Source organism: Myotis brandtii, unplaced genomic scaffold (assembly GCF_000412655.1).
Source record: "Myotis brandtii unplaced genomic scaffold, ASM41265v1 scaffold1270, whole genome shotgun sequence".
In the NCBI taxonomy this organism is placed as follows: domain Eukaryota; kingdom Metazoa; phylum Chordata; class Mammalia; order Chiroptera; family Vespertilionidae; genus Myotis; species Myotis brandtii.
This window is the reverse complement of record NW_005354465.1, coordinates 184,364-207,111: the sequence shown is the minus strand read 5'-3', so window position 1 is coordinate 207,111 and position 22,748 is coordinate 184,364. Positions and strand designations below refer to the sequence as shown.

Sequence of the window (22,748 nt, the reverse complement as noted above, 5' to 3'; positions counted from 1 at the left end):
ATGTTTCTGACTCTCTATCCCTCTCCCTTCCTCTCTGTAAAAAATCAATAAAATATATATATTAAAAAAAGAACAGCTGGGTTTCCTTTCACACTGCATAAAGCCCCGTCTTTGGCAGCTGATCCCGGCCATCAACTTCTGGGCTGTGTGGGAGACAGTAGGGAGGAGCCAGTTCTTCTGGTCCACCTCTGGGGCCAAGGGCCCACCACAGTGTTCCCGCTAAGCCCTGACTCCTCGGGCTGAGGTGGCCGTGATCTTTAAGGCAATGAGAACTCTGGCCTGAACATTTGCTTTGGGCTCTTTCATGGTCTGTTGTATATTTTGTATTCTATGTATCAGGGCAGAGCTTGGCTCCTGGGGTTTCTGAATGAGGGGCTTCCTGCAGCACGCTCACTTTTCCAAGCAGATCAGGCATTCCTGATCCTCATGAGGCTTTTGTCCAGGATGAAGATTCAGGAACTGATGTGGGAGAAGGGGCAGATGACTGGGCCCAGTCCAAAGCCACGATCAGACCCCCTGACCAGCTGGATTTGACTGATGCGGTGAGTTAGTAGCATCCTACTCTTGTTCCTTCCACCTCCTCAGAGTGTGTTCTTCCATAATACTGATTATGAGCCTGCACAGAACCTGGGTGTGAGATGTCTGCTGGCACCCGGGGAGGGGGGGGCGGGAGTCCTCCCAAGCCTCAGAGAGGGGTGGGGGCCCTCCATGTATGACCCTCTTGGTATTTTTCTTTAGGAGCTAAAGGAGGAGATTACCCGAATTCTGACAGCCAACAACCCACATGCACCCCACAACATCGTCAGGTTCAGCTTTAAAGTAAGTCATCCCTTCTGGGGCAGGCACCTCTAGGTGCTCCTTGGTTGGCAGTGACTTGCTGCATTGCAGAAGCCTCTCAGCTATTAGAGAGATTGGCTTTAAACTGGAACTCTGAGATTTTACGTGGAGTTTTCCAGAGATGTTTGAAATTTCTTTTTGAATCTCCCTTGCAGTCTTACTAACTGCATTGTCTTAAGCGCCTTGTAGAGCCACTCTTTTCAAGGAGCCTGAAGTCAATCATTTGGTTAGAGAAATATGTTTCTAATGTGTACAATACATTTTCCACTAAATCAACTCGTGGGTCTTTGGAAGCTGAGTCGTCCTCCAGCCAGACACGTGGGTGGAGTACAAGCTCCCCTCTGGACAAGGAGCTGGCCTTCCCCCCAGCATTCCTGCTTGGGAGACAGCCCCAGTAGGCTGTGTTCTCAGTGTCTCCTCACATCTCATCCAGGTAGGCAGCTGACTCCATCAGGGCCTTCCCTTGGTACATGTGGTATGGGCACGTCTCACTTAGTAGACACTTATGTGGCATATCTTTAAGGGGGACAACACTGTTTTCAGCCATAGCAAAGTCAGCTCCTATGAGTACTGTCTGAAGAAAACTTCCAAGCACAATCTGAGCTAAGGTGGAAGTGTGTGTATGTTTTTTATTATCTTAAGATCCATTTGTTCCATACTTACTGTGTGCTAGTGACAGGTCCTATATTAGACCTTTTACATATATCTCAAGTAATCCTCAGGTTTCTTTAGTATAAGAACTTTTTGTCATTGTTGTTAATCCTCACCAGAGAATGGAAGGGAGGAAGGAAGGGGGGGGGGCAGAGAGAGAGAGAGAGAGAGAGAGAGAGAGAAACATTGATGTGAGAGATACATCAATTGATTTCTTGATTTCTTCCTATATGCGCTCTCCTATATGGACTGGTAATGGAACCTGCAACCCAGGTACATGCCCTTGACCGAGAATTGAACCTGAGACCCTTTGGTGTGCAGGCCAACACTCTAACCACTGTGAAACACCGGTCAGGGCAGGAACTATTTTTTATCTTTATTTTATGGGAACTGAGGTTAATCTAGGTAAAACAAATTACAAAAGTCATATGACCAGAATTCAAAGCAAGATTTGAACTAATTTGTCTGACTCTAAAGCAACATTACACTCCTTCTTTAAATATAATTATTTTGAATATATAATAGAAACCCATGGTATGAATTTCAAAAGATTCAGAAGTACAATGAAAACTAAACTTTCCCCAAATCCTGTCCCTTTCCCTAGAAACCGCTACTATTAATAGTTTCTTTCTCTAAAAAATCCCAGTTTTATTGAGATATAATTCATATACAATACAATCACCCATTTAAAGTGTACAATTCAATGAATTTTAGGATATTCTCAAATTGTGCAACCAATTTTGGTGTGCGGCAGAATTTTAGTAATTAGTTTATATGTGCCATAGATGAAAAAGGTTGAAAATCGCTGATCTAGAGGAACGAGACTAAAGGCTCTATGAAAGCAGGGGTTACATCTGTTTTTGCTAAGCTTTTTATCCCTGGAACCTAGAAACTACTGGTACATTGTATCTATCCAAAAATTATTTGTTGAAAAAGGAATGAACCAGGTTGCCTGGGCTTTAAGCTTAGCCCTGCTTCTAATTTGCTGTGTGACCTGAACAAGTGCCAAACCCCAACTTTTTCTACAATTTTTGTGGTCCTCTTTTATGGAAAAGGAGAATTAGGGATTTGGCGTCTCAGAGGACCTTTCCAGCCTGGGCATTCACTAAATACAGTGGAAAGAAGGCCAGGCCAGGTGTGTTTGATGACTGAGTGACCTGAGGTGTGTGGTGAAGCAGGTGAGCCAGATCTCTTGGCACAGATGTAGGAGCCAGTGATAGGTAAGTCCAGAAGTGCTCAAAGTTGGAAAGAGAGGTAGTTAAAAATATATCTTTAATGAGAACTAAAAAAAAAAATAAGCAAACCTTATTCCATTTTCCTCCTCTTTTTTAAACTGGAATGCAGTGAAAACTTCAGGCCAACTGAGGATTTGGTGAGTTACATTTCTGTTAACAGACAAACTGTTTTAGGCCTTAGAGAATGAAGGCAGACTACATTCTGACTCCAGCCCTTTTGAGGACCCCTGGTCTGACTCAGCCCCATCTCTTCTTAGGAAGGCACTTATAAGCTTATTGGTTTTGTGAACCAACTAGCAGTTCATTACAGCCACATCGGGAACCTGATCCCCAAAGACTCAGATGAAGGACGGCGGCAGCACTACCAGGATGAGTTAGTAACAGGTAGGCCTCTGGGCAGCCTGAGGCTGCAGCCTGGTCCCCTTTCTCTGGTTACTCTAGGGAGTACATTGCTACATCAGAAATCTTCAGAGTATCTACTTACGTAAAATCCAACAGCTGGCTGCCCTGGATAGGTCTGGAAGCTAACCCATGAGGCTCAGGCCGAGAAGAACCCTGGGGCAGGTGGGGTCTGAAAGGCAGGAACCCAGAAGGCCTGCCCTGCCAGGGGATGGGAAAGTGGGCCTGAACTTTGAGCTCATTAGCACTATCCTACCAAGGTTCTCAGGAGTCTGCCAGGTTGGTGTTTTCAGACACAGAAAACCTTGAGGAAGAAGAAGAGATCAAGGAAGGAGACGCTGAAGCTGAGAGTCAAATAGATATACCTGCAGCTGAGGTACACTATGGTATTGCTCTCCAACCTACCTACCCCTTCCCGCTCCAGCTGTAGATGGAGGCTTCAGGGCTGACTTATTGCGGGTGGGGGCTGAAAGTGAGAAGTCAGAGGCTGCATGTCCCCGTGCCTCTGGCATCATCACCCTGTCCCACTACCTTCCTATTCCAGGATATGACTTCTCCCCACTCCCCATTCCCTGCCACCTTTTTCTCATGGCCAAGTCCTGATCCTGTGGGTCTTCCTTCCCACCCCCCACCAGGCATCTGAAAAAGTGATTGAAGAAGAATTGATGACTCCTAAGCAGCCCAAGGAGAGTAAGCTCACCAACCAGTTCAACTTCAGTGAGAGAGCCTCACAGACCATCAACAACCCTCTCCGGGTACGGCCCCCACCCCGGCCCCTTTATCTCACAGCTCTGCACTGTGCCTGGGAGGGAAGAAACAGGCCTGGCCCCAGCCTCAACTTCAGCCTGGCAGGGTGACAGGGTAGGCACCATGGTTACTCTCTCCAAGAAGAGCTGGGAGCATGTGTTTAGGTGTCTGTAAGTCATCCAGGCAGGAGTTCAGAGGGAGTAACAAGGAGACTGAAGCCCTCCACTAAGATAGTGAAACTTGAATTGGCCGTGAAGAGATCAGAATCTGGGGAAGAGACAGGAGGCCAGAATGTGCCAGGAGGTGAGGCTAGGTGCCAGTTTGACCAAAGGTGACAGTCTTTGTGATAGACTGGCTGAAAGGGGCTAGACAAGTTCCCTGGCTCGTAAGCATGGAGGACCCTGAGCACCAGGCTGCAAGAGCCTCTCAGGATTTCAGGCGAGAGACTCACATGTGCCAGGCAGTGTTCTACAGAAATGAATCTGTGAGTAGAGGGCAGAGGTGTACAGGGTGGGTTTTTGGCAGCTCTTAAACGCCCTCTGTAGTCCCTATGCTGACATTTGGAAATCGAGGTGGTACACAATGGGAGGGAGTATATTTTCCTGGTGGAGCCAGAGACTCCAGTGTTAGGGAGAAGCCTTCTCAGGGTGAGGGTTATTAATGAGCCCAATGGCATGCCAGAGGCAGACCTCTTTGTTCTGGTCTGGAGCTGCCATGGGCCTGATTTCTTGCAGGTCTGTCCATACCCACTTGGAGTTCTTATTGGTTGAAACTGGCACAATCAGGCTTCACTACCCCTGCTTTCTAGCGTAGGCTTCTTCTGAAGGAGGCTTGGGTGGGAAATGTAGGCTTTCACTGCACCACCTGGTACTTTTTACTTCCCCTGTTCTGTGTCCCACCCTGCCCTCAGCCCCAGCAGAAATGCTTCACCCATGGACATTTGGGTCTCATTTAAATAAGTGAGAAGGAGCTAGGGGCTTCTTGTAGGTTTCTTGTTGTCATTGTTTTCTAGGACCGAGAATGCCAGATGGAACCTCCTCCCAGGGCAAACTTTTCAGCCACAGCCAATCAGGTGAGACCCTGAACCAGTCTAAAAATCATCACCTTCCCCTATCCCCCCGCCCTGTTGCCCATGCATACTTGTCTGGCTTGGCAACAAAGGAGCCTGGTGTGGTCAGAGATTCCTCTGACAGTCTGCCCTCCTCATCCACCCACCTCCCTGCTCCTTGTTTCAGTCTCTGAACACCATGTACATGAGACACTAGGCTCCCACCCAGCAATCTCTAGATCGGACAGTAGATCCCTACCCAGTGAGCCTGGATCAGTCACATGCCCCCCAGGGCAAGGCTGACCAAGGGGGAAAGAGGCATGGCTTCCGGAAAGTTCCTCTAAGACCAGGGGAAAACATGTGTTCCCATGGGCTCTGTAACCCATGGCACCCCATGGCTGACTGAAGCATTAACAGTCTAACCCTGCCCTTCCAACAAACTTCAGTGTTCCTGCGGACCCTCCTCCCCACCTCCCCCAAGTCCTACTGGATAGGCATGCTGATCTGGGCAGGATATGGTGCCGAGAGACCTGAGTTCAGGCCCCAACTTTGTTCTCATACTGTAACATCCTGACCAAACCATGCCATCCTTAATGCCTGCTTCTTTCTTGTCAAATGAGGACCACAAGCAGCCTGACAGGGTTGTTGGAGGGCTCAGACTGAGATATCACTGAAGTGCATTGCAGGGCAGAGTACTGGCCCGTAGGTGAATTATTAAATGTAAGGTGTGCCTATCTGGCCTCCAGGTGGCAGTGATGGCCCAACTCTGGAGAGCACACAGTGTGATCTAGGCCATTTGCCCGCCTCAGGCCCTTGCTGCTTCCTCTGCTACTATCCTTGGGCTTCTCTTCCTATCAGATACAGTTAGCAGGGGTTCCCTAACTTTTTATATTTTTTATGCTGAGAAGGTATGGTCAGTGCTGTGGACATCCAGCCTAAGCCAATAAGTTTATCCCATCTCCATGGGGGATTTTTAAAAAAATTTTCCTAGTTCATAGTTGTATAAATCAACAAGAAAAATGTGAGCTAGCCTGATAGTTGCCCATTTGTTTTGCCTGGTGGGGATTGTAGGCTGGAACAATACTGATCTCCAGCTGACAACCAAGTCCCTGGGCTGCAAGATGGAAAGCCCAGCCCAGAGATGTCCTGAGAGCTCCTTCATTCCTGTCCTAGGCTGGAAGGGAAGACAGGTGTTGAATATATAATTACAGTGGGCCAAATACAGTGAACCACCATGTGGAGGCATGTGACAGGGGTTGGTGTAATCAACGTCTCAAGACCTAAAGGCTGAAGAGGACCTGACTGGCTGAAGTTTTTGCCCTGCATTGATCTTTCTCATTTTGCCCTTGCCTAGTGGGAGATCTATGATGCCTACATGGAGGAACTTGAGAAGCAGGAAAAGACCAAAGAGAAGGAGAAGACAAAGACACCAGTGGCTAAAAAAATGGGGACGATGGCCATGAGGAAGATGACATCTCTGGAGTCCCAGGTTTCGTGAGGGTTACCATGGCTCTGTTAGAGAATGATTGAGTTGGACCTTGGCCCCTAGGTAGACATAAGCCTGGCTATCTGGGAGGACTTCACAGACAGGCAAAGAGGTGGGACTAGTGTTGAAGTATGAATAGTTCTTTCTTTGTGAGAAGATGTGAGGAGAGCTACAACTGCCTCTGGCATTCCACACCTCCCCCAAATTTTATATAGATCTGGAGGCTAGGAGAGATTCAGTATTGTCGGGCTAAGGGACAACAGAAGATATAAATGCTATTGAAAACCTGAGGTACACCCTGGAAGAGCTGGGGAATTTTGCCAGGGTAAGGTGGGATGTGAGAATAGGGGATCTTCTCCATGGTCAGGGGCTCATGGGGTTTGGGGCAGTGATTTGCTCTTTGACTTTTGGTCCTTGGGTATATTTACACTCAATTATTAGGTGAGTCTTCAGGACAAGAAGCCAGTCAGAGGTCCTGAAAGTACCAGCAAATCCAGGCTAATGGGTGTGGCCACTCTGGGATGGATTTACCATGAAGAGCCATGTAGGAGTTGTTACAGAGGTCATGGTTAGGGGGCTCACTGTGGATGTAGCCAGCATAGGTTTAGCCATCATCCTGGGAGTTACAGTAAGAGGTCACTGCAGAGAGTTTCACCAGTACAGGGACGAGTATGGAAATCAGGATGAGTTTGGCCTGCAATAGGGTGAGAAGAACAAGGTTCACAGGAAACTAGGATCTGGTGGATCTGCTTTCAGCACCTTGGAGAGCTCCCAGAAACCACTGAGAAAAAGTGGCTCTGCTCCACCCCAGAATAGAAAAGCCAGATTGGTTAACGGAAGTTCTGCTTCCTTTGTCTGATGTATGCCCACTTCCACCTCAAGTCTCTGATCCTGATAAAAACCACATTTTAGGAGAAGTTTGAGGATTCCCTGCCTTGGCTCAATATAAACTGCCCCAATTCCGTTTCATTCAACCATAGACCAAGTACTTGGTGATCATGACCATGCTGGATACTGGAGGTGAAAGATGAAGTCCCTGTCCTTCAGGTTTCCCTGTCCAGACCCTTGACTTCCCCTGCACCATTCCCTTGGATGTTAGGAGCTTCAGAGGGCCTGTTGGCCTGGGTCAGGGTTTACTTGAAGATCCATCAGGGGTTTGGCTATGGGCTCTGTGCTGGAACCATGGTTACAGAAACCTTAACTGGAAGGTGGTCAGTTTGTAGAGGAACTGGCTCTCTGTGTGGGGCTGAGAGTATGGGCCCTGGATTCCAAAGACTTGAGTGTATATCCTGGCTTTACCACTTATTAGGTGGGTTTTTCTAATTCATGGAATGGGATGGGAATACAGGTCTGAGTGGCTCCAGAACCCATTCTCTTAATAACCACTTCCTGATACTGCCACTCCTAGGAGATCTCTTCCTCGAGAGGCGGCTGACCCTCCTGGGCCGCTCTAAAGGACTGCCCCCTCCTCTGGCTCACTCCTGCCACCTGCCCGAAACTCTTGGGTTTTTCTTGCCAGCCCCAAAGTCTTTGATCCTCTAATAACCTGCTAGGTGGTTCACCTTGTGGATTTATGGAATTCCACAGAATGATGATCTTGTCCTTTGGTTCAAAATGAGTCATTTTTTCTGACATGAAACTTCCTGCTTTCTTGGTGTGGGCAGTGGACAAGGCCCTGGGTCGGGAGTCAGTTCTGCCTGATACTCCCTGTGTACAAGCATATCTCTCTTCCCTTTCTTGACCTCTGTGTCTTCCTCAACTCTGACTAAATCTCCGAGGCCTTTAATGGGAGTCTTTGTCGTTGCCTGAGCTGGTGAAATATCTCTCTCCCCACCAAAGAAGTCTCCTACCTGCCCTTGTCCACTATCCGCTTTAGTACCCTTCTTGGGCTTTCTTCAAGGCAATGTCTTGTGCTCAAATATATTCCTTCTCCAGAATAAGCTCAGAATGAAAGAGCACAAAGCAGGCTCTGCCCGGGATCCAGGTGTGGCAGTGTAGACTCCTTGTGCTACGTGTGAGCTAGGCATTTCCAGAAGGGTGTGATGGGGTGAGCTGGGCCTTAAGGCATGAAGAGATACCTTTATAGAGCTAACTGGGGTAAGTGGTGTCAGAAAGGCATTGCTGACCCAATTGCTAGTCTGGGCCATGGCTCAGGGCATGACCTTTCATGTGCTGGCTTATGAGAGAACCTGTCGCCTCTGCCTCTCCACAGAGTGATGATATCACCAAAGTGATGCAAGCTGCTAAAATCGTAGAGCGGATGGTCAACCAGAACACATATGATGATGTAGCTCAGGGTAAGATTTGAAGTTCTGGCAACTACTGTTGTAGCCTGCATTAAAAATCCCTCATACAAGGTCAGTATTTGAGTGTCCTATGGTAGGTCCCATCATTGCAAGAGGAGAACAAATAATCCCTCTTTTCTCTGGATATGACTAGGAAGACATGAAAATGGCATAAGAAAAAAATGTGTGTAGTTATGAGATCTGACAATGGTGCAGCAAAAAATACTGCACTTTAGTGAATCAATGTCATCTTCCAAGAATTCCTGGGAGGCAGGCAGAGCCAAGATTATTAACCCTACTTTATACACGAGAGAGTTCAAGCCAAGGCCACCTGACTAGTGAATGGCAGAGAGGTCCCAAAACTAGGTCTTGAAATTCCTAGTTCTGTGCTCTGTTCTCTACTCTGTCCTGCTTGGGGACAATATAAATGCTAGGATGCAGGCAGAAACTTCTCTGGGGATCCTCAAGAATGGAGAAAGGGAAGTAAGGGATGAATGGCAGCAGTCAAGGCAGGCTTCAGGGAGGGTTGAGCTAGATGCCCAGGGATAAGCAGAGTTTGAGTAGCAGATCAGCAGAAAGGTGGATGTTCTGGGCAGGGGACAGCACGAACAGTGACTTGGTAGTGAAAATGAATTGCAATGGACTCTGGGGACAATGGGCAGCAGGCTCAGTGACCCAAACAGGGGCTTTGTTGGAAAGTGATGTGAGTTCAGGCTGGAGAGGTGGTTGGAGCCAGTTAATGGAGGGCCTTGGATGTCACACAGGAAACCTGAGCTTTCTCTGCAGATAGTTCAAAGATATTATCCAGGCAGGGATGCAGCCCGGTGAGAGCAGGGCTGGGGGAGAAAGTGATTGGGCAGGATAGAGAGACAGAGGTTAAAGTGAGGTTCAGGTGTGGGGTGGAGTGGGCCTTGCCACACCTTGCCCAGACTGCATCAAGGGGATGGAGAAAACGGAGCAGTTATAATAACAAAAAGCAAGCACCAGCATTCCCTGGGAATGGCCTATGTGCCACACATTATGCTGTGCTATTTACATGTATTATTTTATTTAATCCTGACAGTCACACTCTCAGGTTAATACCATTATTATCTCCATGTTATAAATGAGAAATTCAGGCTGTATTACTGGCACTTGTTCAAAACCACAGCTAGTGTGAAGTATGAGTCGTGCAATCAGGACTTAAACACCGGCCCCTTGGATCCATAGCCTAAGCACTTCAGCACGAGACTACAGAGCCACTGAGCTGGAAGAGACATTTCAAATAAACATTCAATAGGTCTATGCTGGTGATTAATTAGTGATGAGGTGAAGAAAGAGATTGATTCAGAAACGCCTAAATCCTGGGGGCCTGGGAAATTCTCATGTCTTTGACAGAGCCAGGAAAACGGAGTCCTTCCCAGGGCATGCACAGCACATTCCCAAGTGGCTTGTATTTCCCTAAGAGGTTGTGCATTTATTTGGAGCAGCTGCGTCCCCAGAGTTGGCAGCTTCTTGCTGCTGGCTGGTCTCCTTTGCTGACAGCCTAGGGCTCCTCTTGGTGACTTGATGCTCATTGCTCACCCATGGGACATAGAAACCAGGGCTGCCAAGACCAGAAGCCTAAACAAGCCCCCTTGTTATCATTCAGGCCGGAAAATGACCTTGAGTGCTTTTCAAAGCTGTCAAAGTACACAGTAGCTCTGAATGAGTTTGTCACTCACACAGCTTGGCTTCCTGAAACCCAGTCTCTGCAACTAGCCCACCAAAGGGCAGCAAACATGACTAATATCCATGGAGAAATTGGTCTTGGTGAACCCTTTTCATTTATGAGAACACAGTAACATAACAATGCACTGAACTTTGATTTTTTTAATTGCATACTCTTTTCCCTCTGGGAAAGTGTAATCATGAAGGAGAAGTGAAAACAAAGAAGTGTTACCAATTAGCCTCTCTGAAAGGAGGCATTTTCAAAGATAGTCTAAGATCAGAGATCTCTGATGTGATAGAGGCTCATGCTTCTGACCACTCCAATCTTTTTTTTGTTCTAAGACATTTTTTTGAGGTTTGCATGTAGTCCCACAGTCTCAAGGTGTGGACATTGTGAAAGAGGTTGGGGTCATGCCTGGGCCATGAGTTGAGTGAAAGGATTCATTTTCTCATAGGTCACCCTTGGTTGGAGAGAAGAATGAGTATCATTCGCTCCTGTTGATTTATTGCATTGCATTCTTTGAACAGTCCTTGGTTGTTTGCTCTGTGGCTGGCCCTGTGTGAGGCACTGTGGGTCCAGAGTTGATTATCGCATGCTTCCTGCTCTCTAGAAGCTGTCTGGTGGGAGACAGGCAAAGGATAACAGAGGCAGCACAGTGTGACAGACGTTTCAGTAGAGAAGCACAGGGCTAGAACGAAGGAAGAAATGAACCTTCTCAACAAGAACATGAAGGCCTCACAGCAGAGGAGCAGTTTGATCTGGATCTGGAGTGAGTAGGAATTTGCCAGGAAGACAGAGGTGTAGGACATTCTAGACACGATTTGATATATAGAGGATACGTGAATAGCGGGCCAGAAATGACATGGAAGTAGTGGCTGGAGCCTCGGTTTGACTAGGAGCCCCTGTGCCAGGGGAGCCATGGGGGAGTTCTCAGTGGGCTGAGGGAGGTGTATGGTGAGGTGATTTATTCGTTCTCACCCTGGTAGCTCTGCAGAACGTGGGCTGGAGGAGGAGTTACTGGAGGTGGGGAGCCAGGTAGGAAAACGGTGTGATGATCCAGGTGATGGCTATTGGGGCCTGAACGTGGACAGTGGCTAAGGGTTTGGAGAGAAGTGAATGGATTAAAAGATAATCAGAAGGAAAATGTGAGCGATTAAAGAGGTCAGTCAAGGGTTACCCAGGCTTCTGGTTTAGACAAGTAGAGGATGGATGGGACTTCTGCATAAGTTAGAGGAAATGCAAGGCAGGATAATTTAGGGCAGGAGATGAAATTCAGTGCAGAGAGCCCCTGAGGGATCCGGGCAGGTTCACTACAGTGGGCCTTGGCCGTGGCTCTTAAGATGGGCAAACCTGGGATTTTACCCGTGCAGACCTGGCCACTTTATTCTAATTTACCTCCAACAACAAGGATGACAGTAACAGTAGCACATATAGAGAGATAACTATGTGCAGGGTATTTTTCTAAGCATTTTACATATATTAACTCTGTTAATTCTCAGGCGAGTCCTTTGAGATCGGTACTATTACCATTCCCAGTCTGAAACAGAGGTTAATTGCTTGTCCAAGGAGGTACAGATAGAAGGTGGTGGACCTGGATTTGCCATAAAGTGGCAGACCCAGGGCTGACAACTTGTGTGTGTTTAAGATTTTAAGTACTATGAGGATGCTGCTGATGAATACCGGGACCAGGAGGGTACGCTGCTGCCTCTCTGGAAGTTCCAAACCGACAAAGCCAAGCGCCTGGCCGTCACCGCCCTCTCCTGGTAAGTGTGGGCATTGCAGCAAACCTAGAGCCCCTGAGTGCCTCCTGTTGCCAGGCCCTAAGCAGGTCACGTCTGTGCTTAGCCATCTTGAGGGTGACATGTAGCATTATGAGAAAAAATGGGATTGGGATTCTTAAAAACCTAGAGCCCCTGAGTGCCTCCTGTTGCCAGGCCCTAAGCAGGTCATGTCTGTGCTTAGCCATCTTGAGGGTGACATGTAGCATTATGAGAAAAAAATGGGATTGGGATTCTTATGGGATTGTAGGATAAAGCCAGGTCTCTAAGCTCAACAGTAGATGTCTGCAGTGTAGACAGGTACCAGTGTTCATGGGAAATCTTGTGTCCATGTGAGAGTCATGTCCATTTCCTGGGTCAATGGGTTCACATTTCTTTTTGCAGGAATCCAAAGTACAAGGATCTGTTTGCAGTGGGACATGGCTCCTGTAAGTAATCTGGCTATTTATTTATTTGCTCACTTAACCGGCAAACACTAAGTGCCTAATGAGTGCAGAGTTCTTTGCCAAGTGTGAGAGATGCAGAGGTGACTAGGATACAGTCACTGCCCTTGGGCTCATAGTCAGTTGTCTCAAGACTGACAGTCCACACCAGCACCTTGTGCTGCCGGGTGGAGAATTATGCCAAATGAGCCTTGAAGGAGTTGTTACGGTGAAGAAAGAAGGGGAGATCACTTTTGGCAGAGGGACCAGCGTGTGCAAAGGTCTGGAGGCACAAGAGATATGGCAGGAAATGAAGCTGTTGAGGGGCCAGGGTCAGCTTGGGGGAAAGGGCTTGGTAAGCCGTTCCCAGAAGCTTGGCTCTTGTCCTGAGGACAGTCTTCTGACCGTCTCCCAAGGGGAAAACCTTGAAGGAATCGGAGAAGGGCAGGGACACGACCAGTGTAGGTGGAGTTGCAGGTGTGACGCTGGATTTGGGAGACCAGTTAAGAGACTGGTACAGGATCTGAACCATGACTATGGAGTGGGAATGGAGACGCGGGCTTGAGAAGCATGAGAAGGCATACTGGACCGGACCTGGGGAAGGATGGGATGGACAGGAAGGCTAGGATAGGGGAGCTGGGGGAGGGGAGTGTTCCTGACCGGGCCCTGGAGCAGGCAGGGGTGGGGCAATGTTTAGGAGACCACTGTGTTCCAAGGTGCTCCTGCCCCTCCCTCCCCCCTCCCCCCCTCAGCAGGAGACTGCACTGTGTGGTCATTGTTTGGTAATTTGCTCCCCCTCCATGTTCCTGGGTCGCTGCAGAAGCCCCTACCTCCTTGCTGGACTGGACGTTCCCCCTTCCTAACAGGAGAGGGCCCCACACTTCGTGTTAGCTGCAGCTTCCCAGGCTCACAGCTTGTTCTCTAGCTGGGAGGATCAGCTTCTGTGAACAGGAAAACCTTTCCATTCTCCAAGCTGCTGTTGGCTGGCAGGCTTACAAGTTCCTGGTCTCTGCCCCTCGGACCGCCTGTCTGCCCATTCTTTGACCAGGGTGGGGAGTTGGGGGGGTGGGCAGGGCAAGGAGGAGCTGGTGTTTGTCATTCCTCTCAGGGCGGAGCTCTTGGAGCAGCTCCCAGTCTCGTGGTTGGAGCTGCCTTTGAGGATGCCCTAAATGCCCGCTTTGTGTCCCTGCTCCTGCGGGTGGGCTGCTGCCAAGCTGGAAGCACCCTCCCCCTCTGGCAGGGAACTAGCACATTCCTCCCTCTCTGCTGCAGCTACTGGGCCTGGAACAGGGCTGGGGGGCTGGGCAGGCCCTCCCAGGAGTGGGTGTGGACGTGAATGGGTATGAGGCTGCTTTCAGCCCAGACTCTCTGCCCAGGCCTGACGTGGGGGTGTGGGGGGCTCCCCAGCAGGTGGGAGGAGAAGCTGCTTGGGCTCTAGCCCCATCCTCCTCCCACCCAGGGCCAGAAGCAGGGTCGGCTGCTCAGAGTCCTGTGGAGACGGTCCACGGAGGCAGCCTCTGGAGGAGAAGCGTAACCCAGCCCCCAGGAATAGATGCCCTAAAGTCCAACGGGCCCAGCAGCCTCCGTGGGACAGGCACTCACCAGGGGGGGCCTCTCTGTCCTTCGTTGGTCCTTTCAGCCACATCCACAGGCCTGGGGGGTGCCACTCAGCTGCGGGAGGATCACTTTCCAGTGGACTGACCTGGAACCAGAAGCCTCTCTGAGCCTTGGTTTTCTCACTGGTGACAGGGAGAGCCTGACACCTTCCGGCCCTCCCACCCAGGGCTACTGTGAGGCCACTTGTAAAAAGGGGGCAGATGTGCCCTGTAAGCTGTGGGACCACCCCCATGCACAGGACCTTCATCGTTGATTTGTCTCTTGGTCTTTCCCTCAGCTTTCCCATAGGACCCTCAGGAGAAAGAAGGCCGTGGGGGCAGAGGGGGGCCAGACGACCCCTGCCTCTCATTTAGAGAGCAGCGCCTGGTGGCAGCCTGGTGTCTGCTGTCGGTGCTGCTGGCACCGTTGTTGACCAGCTGTCAGACAGGCGTCCCTTCTCCAGAGCCCGCATATCTTAGGACCGCTCTGCAGAGGCCTGAGCAGAGCCACGCTGGGCTGGGATCAGGAGGGCCCCCGCATTCACTCCTCAGGTTGCCTCTGGGAGTCCCGTGCTCTTGAGTGCCCAGGTGCTTCCCTGGAAGAAAGAGGGCAAAGCTGAGGCAGGCCAAAGGCACCCCAGTTACTGGACAGGGTCATTGTGAGGAGCAACCGGCTCCCCAGCATCCACCGCACTCTCTGGAGGCTCCCAGATGCCAGCCTTCCGCCACCAGACTTTGCCTCATGTGAACAGACACTGGAGTGAACATTAGGGTTTGTCGTTGGCTTTGACCCTGAGGAGCTCAGTCCAGGCCTCCTCTTGCCTGGAATTCCTAGACGTTTATTCTCTGACCCAGCCAGATAAGACTTTGGCAGGGGTAGCCATGTACCCAAGAAAGGACGGAGGCCAAGCCCCCATTTGGGGGACAGGGCAGGTTGCCTGGAGCCAGGCCAGGAGTAAGCTGGTGGGGAAAGGGGTTGCCTGCAGCAGCACAGAAGCATCCGCACCTGCCTCCACTCTGGCGCTGCTGGGTGCCAGGTGAAGGTCATGCCAGGCTGCGTGCAGGGCAGACACTGGGTGCCTCCTAGGGCCAGGCTCCATGTTCCAAGCAGAGTGGAGAAAGAGGCACCAGCAAGTGAAAGCAGATGGAGGAACACTGGAGGGCAAAGGAAGCTAGTCCAGGAAGAGGGGCAAAGCTGGGTTGCAATTATGTCAGCCTGCTGCACTGATGGGGTCCTTTCCAGCTCATTAGCCAGTTCATGGCACGGGAATGGGGACTCCTTATGGTCTGTCAGGCAGGGACGATGGAACAGATCTTAGGAACTCTGCGTGGTCCTGACTTCCCAGCTGTCCCTTAGCCCAGCCTCCCTCTGGGGGCCGCACCATCAAAAGGAGCGAAAGCCGGGCCCTGAGTCCCAGCACTAAACCCATTCCCACTCAGTCACATCGCACCCGGCCTGTCCCTGCGCCTGCCCAGGCCAAAGATACACTTGTAGGGATTTAAATCTTGCCCGATCATTTATTTGTCAGCTTCACTAATTAAGCAATGTTAATTTCATTTACTGAAAATGGAAATTCATCCACCTCATTTCTCCCTGTTCATCCTCCACACACAAAATCCATCACTCCTCTGCTGCAGGCTGCGTAAAATTTACAGGACTAATTATGTTGTCAGGTCTCTTTGTAAATACAGTCCATAAAGGCCACTGTGCTTGCTGGGTTGTAGTGCAAGGGCATTGCTGTTGTTAGTTTAATTACTGGTTAGTTATTTAGGTTCTCAAATGTTTGCCTCATTTTCCCTAAATCAAATTAAATGTCCCGCTTGATGTATTCTGTCTCCAAGGCTTTGCTCTTACTTCCCACACTGTTTAAATATGAATTCTAATTGGATGAGAGTGCTTGGAGAAGCCCGGCTGCCTGGGAGGCTGAGCCCAGCCTGGCACCATGGCCTCTGGGCCATGCTGGGGGTTTGGAACCCTCTAGCACCGATGCCCTTTCTTGGGGGCAGCCTTGGGGTGGTACCCTGCCTTTGGGGGCTACGAAATCCAAGGGGCATTTCTGTTCCTGAAGTCCAAGGTGGCAGGGCTGGGGTGTAGGAAACCGAGGGAGGATTTCATGATTGCCATCGGAAGTGCTGAGGATCATTGCATCCACTCTCCTGACTTCTGGAGGGACAGCTTCCAAGCCACCCCAGGAAAAGGTGCCATCTACACGGGCATCTTCTTCTGATTCTTAAAAGTGGGGTTTGGGTCAGCCTTCCCCAAATGCCTACAAAATTAGTGTCCTATTGCTGCTATAACAAATGACCACAAACCTAATGGCTTAAAACAACACGAACTTATTATCTTACAATTCTGGGGGTCAGAGGTCTAAAATGGATTTCACTGAACAAGAATCAGGGATTGGCAGGGCTTCATTATTGAAGGCTCTAGGGGAACATCCGTTTCCTTGCCTTTTCCTGCTTCTCGAGGCTGCCCACATTCCATGGCTTGTGGCTCCCTTCCAGCTAGCAATTGCATCATTCTGACATTTGCTTCTGTTGTTACATCTCCTTCTCTGACTCTCCTGCCTCCCTCTTTCCCTTATAAGAGCCCCTGTGATTACGCTGGGTCCACCCAGATAAGCCGGGATAATCTCCCATCTCAAGGTCTTTGACTTAATCACGTCTGTAAAACCTCTTACTGCACAAAGTAACATATTTATGGGTTCTGGGGATTAGGACATGGATATCTTTGGGGGACATTATGCAGCCTACCACAGCCCCCCTCCATGTGCCACTGTATGACTTTAAAGGGAGTCATTAAACAGCTGCTGCCTTAGAGTCAGCCCTGAACTGGATTCATTTGGGATGCCACGTAAGAGAGGAGAGGGGGCTTGCTGTCCGAGGCTGGCTCAGTATCGTCTTTACAACTTGTCATCTACTTCCCTGTGCTCACTGACCTGGCTTTAGCCTGGTGCTCCAACATGCCCTCTGCCTGTCCAGCTCTCCCTGAATCCTGAGCAGGAGCCCAGGCTTCTCCTGACAGCCAGAACTCTCTAGAGTGACCCCCCAACAATGTAGAACGGTTACTTGCAGGGCAAAGATAGAGTTGGCGGGGGGGGGGGCTGAGGCTCCCACTGGTGATTGCCAGTTCAAGAAGTCATCCATCCCTGCTCCTCACTGGGCCCGAGCAGAGGGAACTGAGGGCAGTGAGAGGTCTACGGTGGAATGAAGCTATCCCTCCCCTGAGGCTATGGCTTTCTGAGAACTGCCAGATGAGGCGCTAGAAGGTGGTTGGCTCTCCTCTCCCAAATCTGGTGGATCATTGAAGACCAAGTCAGAGAGGCCTTAGAGATTATCCAGCAGAGCAGGCTTAGCAGGAGGCAGCCCTCCCCCTGGAGAGAGCAAGCCTGCTGGGCCCTGTCAGGCCATGTTTACTCCGTCCTTTGGGGGAGAGGGTCCTCTTCTCAACCAAAGGCTGCCTTAGCACAGGGCCCCCAAGATGGAGGGTGGCTCTAGCCTCCCCCCTGCCCAGCTCTGGCTCTTCTGAGCTTGGAAAGGGTCCCGGGCTGGTGGCAGGAGAGCTGGACTTGAGGGCTTGGGACTGGATTCTGTTCAGCGACTGCACTGTCAGGATGGGCACCAAGTGTGCAGAGAATGAAAGAAAGAGTGGGAAGCTCTCCCTTGACATGGGGCCACCAGGGAGGAGGAACTCTGCAGAGTGGTCCATGGTTGACCACCAAAAGCTGTGCCCAGGCCAGAAGGATGGCACAGTGGCCTGTGGAAGCCAAATTGGCTGGTCTGGGACTTCTTGATTCTGGGAGCATGCCTAGAGCTAGGGCTCAGGCTGCAACTGGGGATTTTGGGGCCAGGGGGGATGGGGAAATGCCCAGAGGTGGCTAGTTTGAGACTTCTATAGACAATTCCATGTTAGTCCAAACTGAGCCCCTGTCCTTGGCTGAGGGGCATCACGCAGGCATCGAAGGACAGCAGCCTGCCCCTTGCCTAAGGCATCTGAACCCTCTCTGAAGATACTGCTCCTTCCCAAACCCACACACATTCTTCACGTAGTAATTTTTTGAGCTGCATCCTTTCCTGTACCCCAAAGGGACAATAAAGAGAATGACGGTCAGTCACTCAGATAAACCTGGTCACCTTTACTGGTCGTTAGATCCTCCCAGGAACCCTGAGAAAGGGTAGACCAAGTCTTATGATGCCATTTCACAGACAGAGAAGATGGAGCCAGAGAGGAAGCCCACTCTCTGGAGAGGCAGAGCAGGGCAAGGCTTGTCCATCTGGTGGGGAAGGGGCACAGGGGCTTCCTGGCAGGGCAGCTGGACGCTCCAACCACAGAGGCCCATCTTCCCCGGGACAGATGACTTCATGAAGCAGAGCCGGGGCATGCTGCTGCTCTACAGCATGAAGAACCCCAGCTTCCCGGAATACGCCTTCAGCAGTGACAGCGGCATCATGTGTCTCGACATGCACATGGACCACCCCTACCTGGTGGTGGTGGGCCACTATGACGGCAACGTGGCCGTGTACAACCTCAAGAAGCCCCACTCCCAGCCCATCTTCCGCAGCTCGGCCAAGTCTGGCAAGCACACGGACCCCGTGTGGCAGGTCAGCCTCAGACCAGGAGGGGAGGCAGGGGTACAGATGGGTAGTGTGTGGGCCTGGGAGCCACTGAAGAAGGGACTTGGGGGAGGAGAGGGCCACAGACAAGGGGGTGGGGATAACAGAGGCCAAGGGTGTGAGAAGGGGCAGAGAAGGGCAGAAGTGAGAGTCACAAGGTAAGAGGGTCTGCAGTAAGAGCCCATGGACGAAAGGGTCATGGGTTCCCGGTCATGGGTGCAGGTTCCTGGTCATGGGTGGGATTCCTGGTCATGGGTGCAGGTTCCTGGTAGGGGCAAGTGTGGGAGGCAACCAATCGATATGTCGGTCTCACCTGATGTTTATCTATCTCCCTCTCTTCCCTCCCTTTCACTCTCTAGAAATCAATGGAAAAAATATCCTCGGGTGAGGATTTAAAGAGAAAAGGGCCCATCTGTCTGCTAAGGTTCTCTTAGGTATGGGGATTAGTGACCGGAGCCTGTGGCTAGAAGCCTCCAGGGCCTGACAGGCCTCTGCTGAGTCAAGGGCTCCAGTTCCCTGTCTGTGGGGTTCCTCCACTCCCCACAAGGCTCTCCCCTGCCATCTGGGCTAGATTTGGGGGAACTCCCAGACAGGGGTGGGTGCTGCCCATTCCCACCCTCTGAGTGGGACTACAAGGCCTGGTAGGCAAGGTCTGACCCTGAGGCTTCTCTGCAGCACCCCACTTCTCCAGACAGACATAGAACGGGACTGTTACCTGGACATGGGGTCTAGATTTCACCCCGTCTCCCATCTTATTACTCTGGGAGTGGATTTCATTTCATGGTTTTGCTCTCATGGCTCTGGCTTTACAGGCCCTTCCTCACTGTTTTCCAAAGGTCCCCTTCCTTCTGAGACTGTGTACCCTGACCTCATGGGCAGGTCTGGGAGAATCTAGGGATAGATTTTTGCCTCAAGTTGCCCAAGGCCTCTGGGCTCATCAGACAGTGCTGGGACTCTGTCTTCTCATGTTCTTCTGCCCGCTGCCCTGACACAGTCTGCAGTCAGGCTTTGCGCCCCTACCTCTTCTGGCCCTGAGCTCCCTGAGTCACGTGGACACCTACCTGCTCCAGGTACTGGCTCTCAGCTCTCAGGCCTGAGCAGAGGGAGGACTGTCCAGGCACAGGACATGGTGCTCTTTCAGCTTCATCCTTCACCCAGAGCAGGGGCAGAGGGAGGGAAACAATTGACTCCATCCAGAGATGTCTGCAGGGTTTTTATGCTCTCAGATAGTCCAGGGCTAAGCAGGGAGCATCTCTGGTTGGCCTGACCACCCTCTTCAAGCCCAGGAGAAGGTCAGGGGCCAAGGCCAACCACCCTGCTCCCACCCTGCTGTGTTCTCTAAATCAAATAGCAGGTTGGGGAAAGAAATGGGGCATGCAGAAGCCACATTCTCCCTCTCACTGGGCAGATGCCAGGGAGACTGGAACCCATCTGGAGAGGGTGGCCTTCAGCTCTCCCACCATCCTGTCAGGAAAACAGGGCTGCTGCCTTTGCAAAACTGAAGACTCAGAGTTCTTGGCTGGAATCATGGCTTGGGACATGGGAGGGGCCTGCCTGTCTCTCACTAGTTTACTCACTTCCTGCTTCCTTCTTTCCCTCATTTCCCACCCCCCTCTTCCTCATTCATCCATTTGGTAACTCCTCTCTGCTTGCTCCTCTGGGAGCTGAGGATGCTTAAGGGCTTGTTCTCTGGAGTTCCTAGTGGGCAGATAACCACAGCCACAGGCTGAGCAGGACAGGGTGTATGCTGTGGGTACAGAGGGCTCATGGGGGCCCTGAGGAGGGGCACTCAGATTGTCCGGGATGGGGAGCAGGGCAGAGAGAGCCAGGGAGGTCTTTCTAGAGCAGTGGTTCTCAACCTTCCTAATGCTGTGACCCTTTAATACAGTTCCTCATGTTGTGGTGACCCCCAATTTCATTGTTACAAATTGAACATAATTAAAGCATAGTGATTAATCACAAAAACAATATGTAATTATATATGTGTTCTCCGATGGTCTTAGGCGACCCCTGTGAAAGGGTCGTTCGACCCCCAAAGGGGTCGCGACCCACAGGTTGAGAACCGCTGTTCTAGAGGAAGCAACACCTGAGCTGAATTGTGAGGGATGAGAAAGTATTAGTAAGATGAAGAAGGATACAAAGGCGTCACAGGGGCATCAAGCAGAGTGGCCTGCTGGACAGCACATCATTTGACTCACATGCAAGAGAGAGGGACGGGGAGCAGGACCTGGGACAAGCACAGATACCCATTCACGAGTGTGCTTCTCTAGCAGGTCAGAAGCTTGGAATTTGTAGGTTGGTGGTTGCAAATGAAGTGTTTGTATGGAAGCCCAACATGTTAAAAAGATGAGAGTGGAGCTGCTGGTAGGATCAGGGTCCTACTTGTTTGAGGGCCCCTTGTTATCACTCCCTGTCCCCTGAAATGCTTTCCCCAGACTCCTGAGATTTCCCCCAGCATAGTTTGAAAGTCACTGCCCAGCCATCAGAGGGTTTGGGGCAGAGGAGTAATGCAGTTATGTTTGTGTCTGGGAGCTTTCCTCTGGCTGTAACATGAGAAATCCTGAAGCCCGAGCTAGGACAGAGGCAATGCAGAGAGAAATGAGAAGATAGAGTCCAGAGCTGTTGAAGCAGTAAAACCAATAGAAGGAAACAACTGATTTCATATGGGAAAGGGAAGAACTGGTGATGCTGCCTGGAGCTCCAATTTGTGGTGCCCAGGACTCGGTTTGGGGAGCCCAGTGGGGCATCTGTGGAAGTGGGGAATGCAGAAGAGGAACAGGTGTGGCCAGAAGGTAATACAAGGGGCCGGAGGAGGGCTCCTGCAGCCAGTTGGCCATATGAGCCTGGAGCTTGAAGGAGAGCCAGGCTGGTGAGTGAGATAGAAGCGACATCAGAGCTTAGGTCTTTCTCAAAGGGACTGTGTCTCAGGGATACTAAGGAGGTTATTTTGGATCTCAAATGCCAGGCTGGGGCAGATGGACTTTGTTCTGTTGGCAGCAGGGAGCCATGGAAGGTTTTAGAGCTGGGAAGAAAACTGTCCCTTCAAAGAGAACTGGGTTCCTGTCTCATGACACAGGCTACTTCCCCAGGGAGCCCGCCTGAGTAGCCCAGCCCTGCTCATGCCCCACTGTGAAGCCTCGACTAGCCACACTTTGCTCAGGGTGTGCGTGTGTGTGTGTGTGTGTGTGTGCGCGTGAGTTCTGTACAACACCGGGGAAGGTGGTAAGAAGGATAAATGAGCACAAATTGGGGTCAAGCAGGTCTGCCCTAATCAGATAAGGCAGAAGAGAAAGAAGCTGTTAAGCAGCCTCCATCTCCTCCCTACCACCTGCTTGCTGGGTATTCATTCATTCTTTCTCTTTCTTTTTTAAATATATTTTTGTTGATTTCAGAGAGGAAGGGAGAGGGAGAGAGAGATAGAAACATCAATGATGAGAGAGAATCATTGATTGGCTGCCTCCAGCACTCCCGCCCCCACCCCACCACCACCACCACTGGATCGAGCCCGAAACACAGGCATGTTCCCTGACCGGGAATAGAACTGTGACCTCCTGGTTCATAGGTCGATGCTCAACCACTGAGCCACGCTGGCTGGACTCATCCATTCCCTTAACCCCACTTACTACCTGTACCCCCCCCCCCACACTTTATTCCTACCCTCCCACCTCTACCCCAGGAGTATGTGTGTGACTTGCACACACTTACACATATACACACTCACTGGCAAATGCACACACCACCCCCCATTGGGCATCAGGCTGCAAAGTGGGGTGTGAAATACAATTTCCATGCATGCTGGCGGCTGCTCATTAAACACTTCCTTTTGCAGCTCCCTAGCGCCTATTACAGCCTGGCCTTTGACACCCCCATCCCCTCCCCTCTTTAAAGGGACTACCTTTACACAGAGGGGAAGTGGTCACAGCGTCAGGGCTAGCTCTGACTTGTGTCTCACAGGCTCTGT

The 22,748-nt window shown here is 50.8% G+C and overlaps 1 protein-coding gene across 1 annotated transcript in view; it reads left to right on the top strand.

Annotated features, from left to right (window-relative positions):
• DNAI1 (dynein, axonemal, intermediate chain 1) overlaps positions 1-22,748 on the top strand; it is a 57,993-nt gene that overhangs the window by 25,852 nt on the left and 9,393 nt on the right. The window contains exons 3-13 of the mRNA XM_005859516.2: positions 444-542; positions 739-819; positions 2,981-3,107; positions 3,383-3,498; positions 3,758-3,877; positions 4,882-4,941; positions 6,272-6,406; positions 8,616-8,700; positions 12,024-12,141; positions 12,541-12,584; positions 18,528-18,775. Of these exons, the coding sequence (XP_005859578.1) occupies positions 444-542; positions 739-819; positions 2,981-3,107; positions 3,383-3,498; positions 3,758-3,877; positions 4,882-4,941; positions 6,272-6,406; positions 8,616-8,700; positions 12,024-12,141; positions 12,541-12,584; positions 18,528-18,775 (1,233 nt within the window). The remainder of the gene's footprint in view (positions 1-443; positions 543-738; positions 820-2,980; positions 3,108-3,382; positions 3,499-3,757; positions 3,878-4,881; positions 4,942-6,271; positions 6,407-8,615; positions 8,701-12,023; positions 12,142-12,540; positions 12,585-18,527; positions 18,776-22,748) is intronic.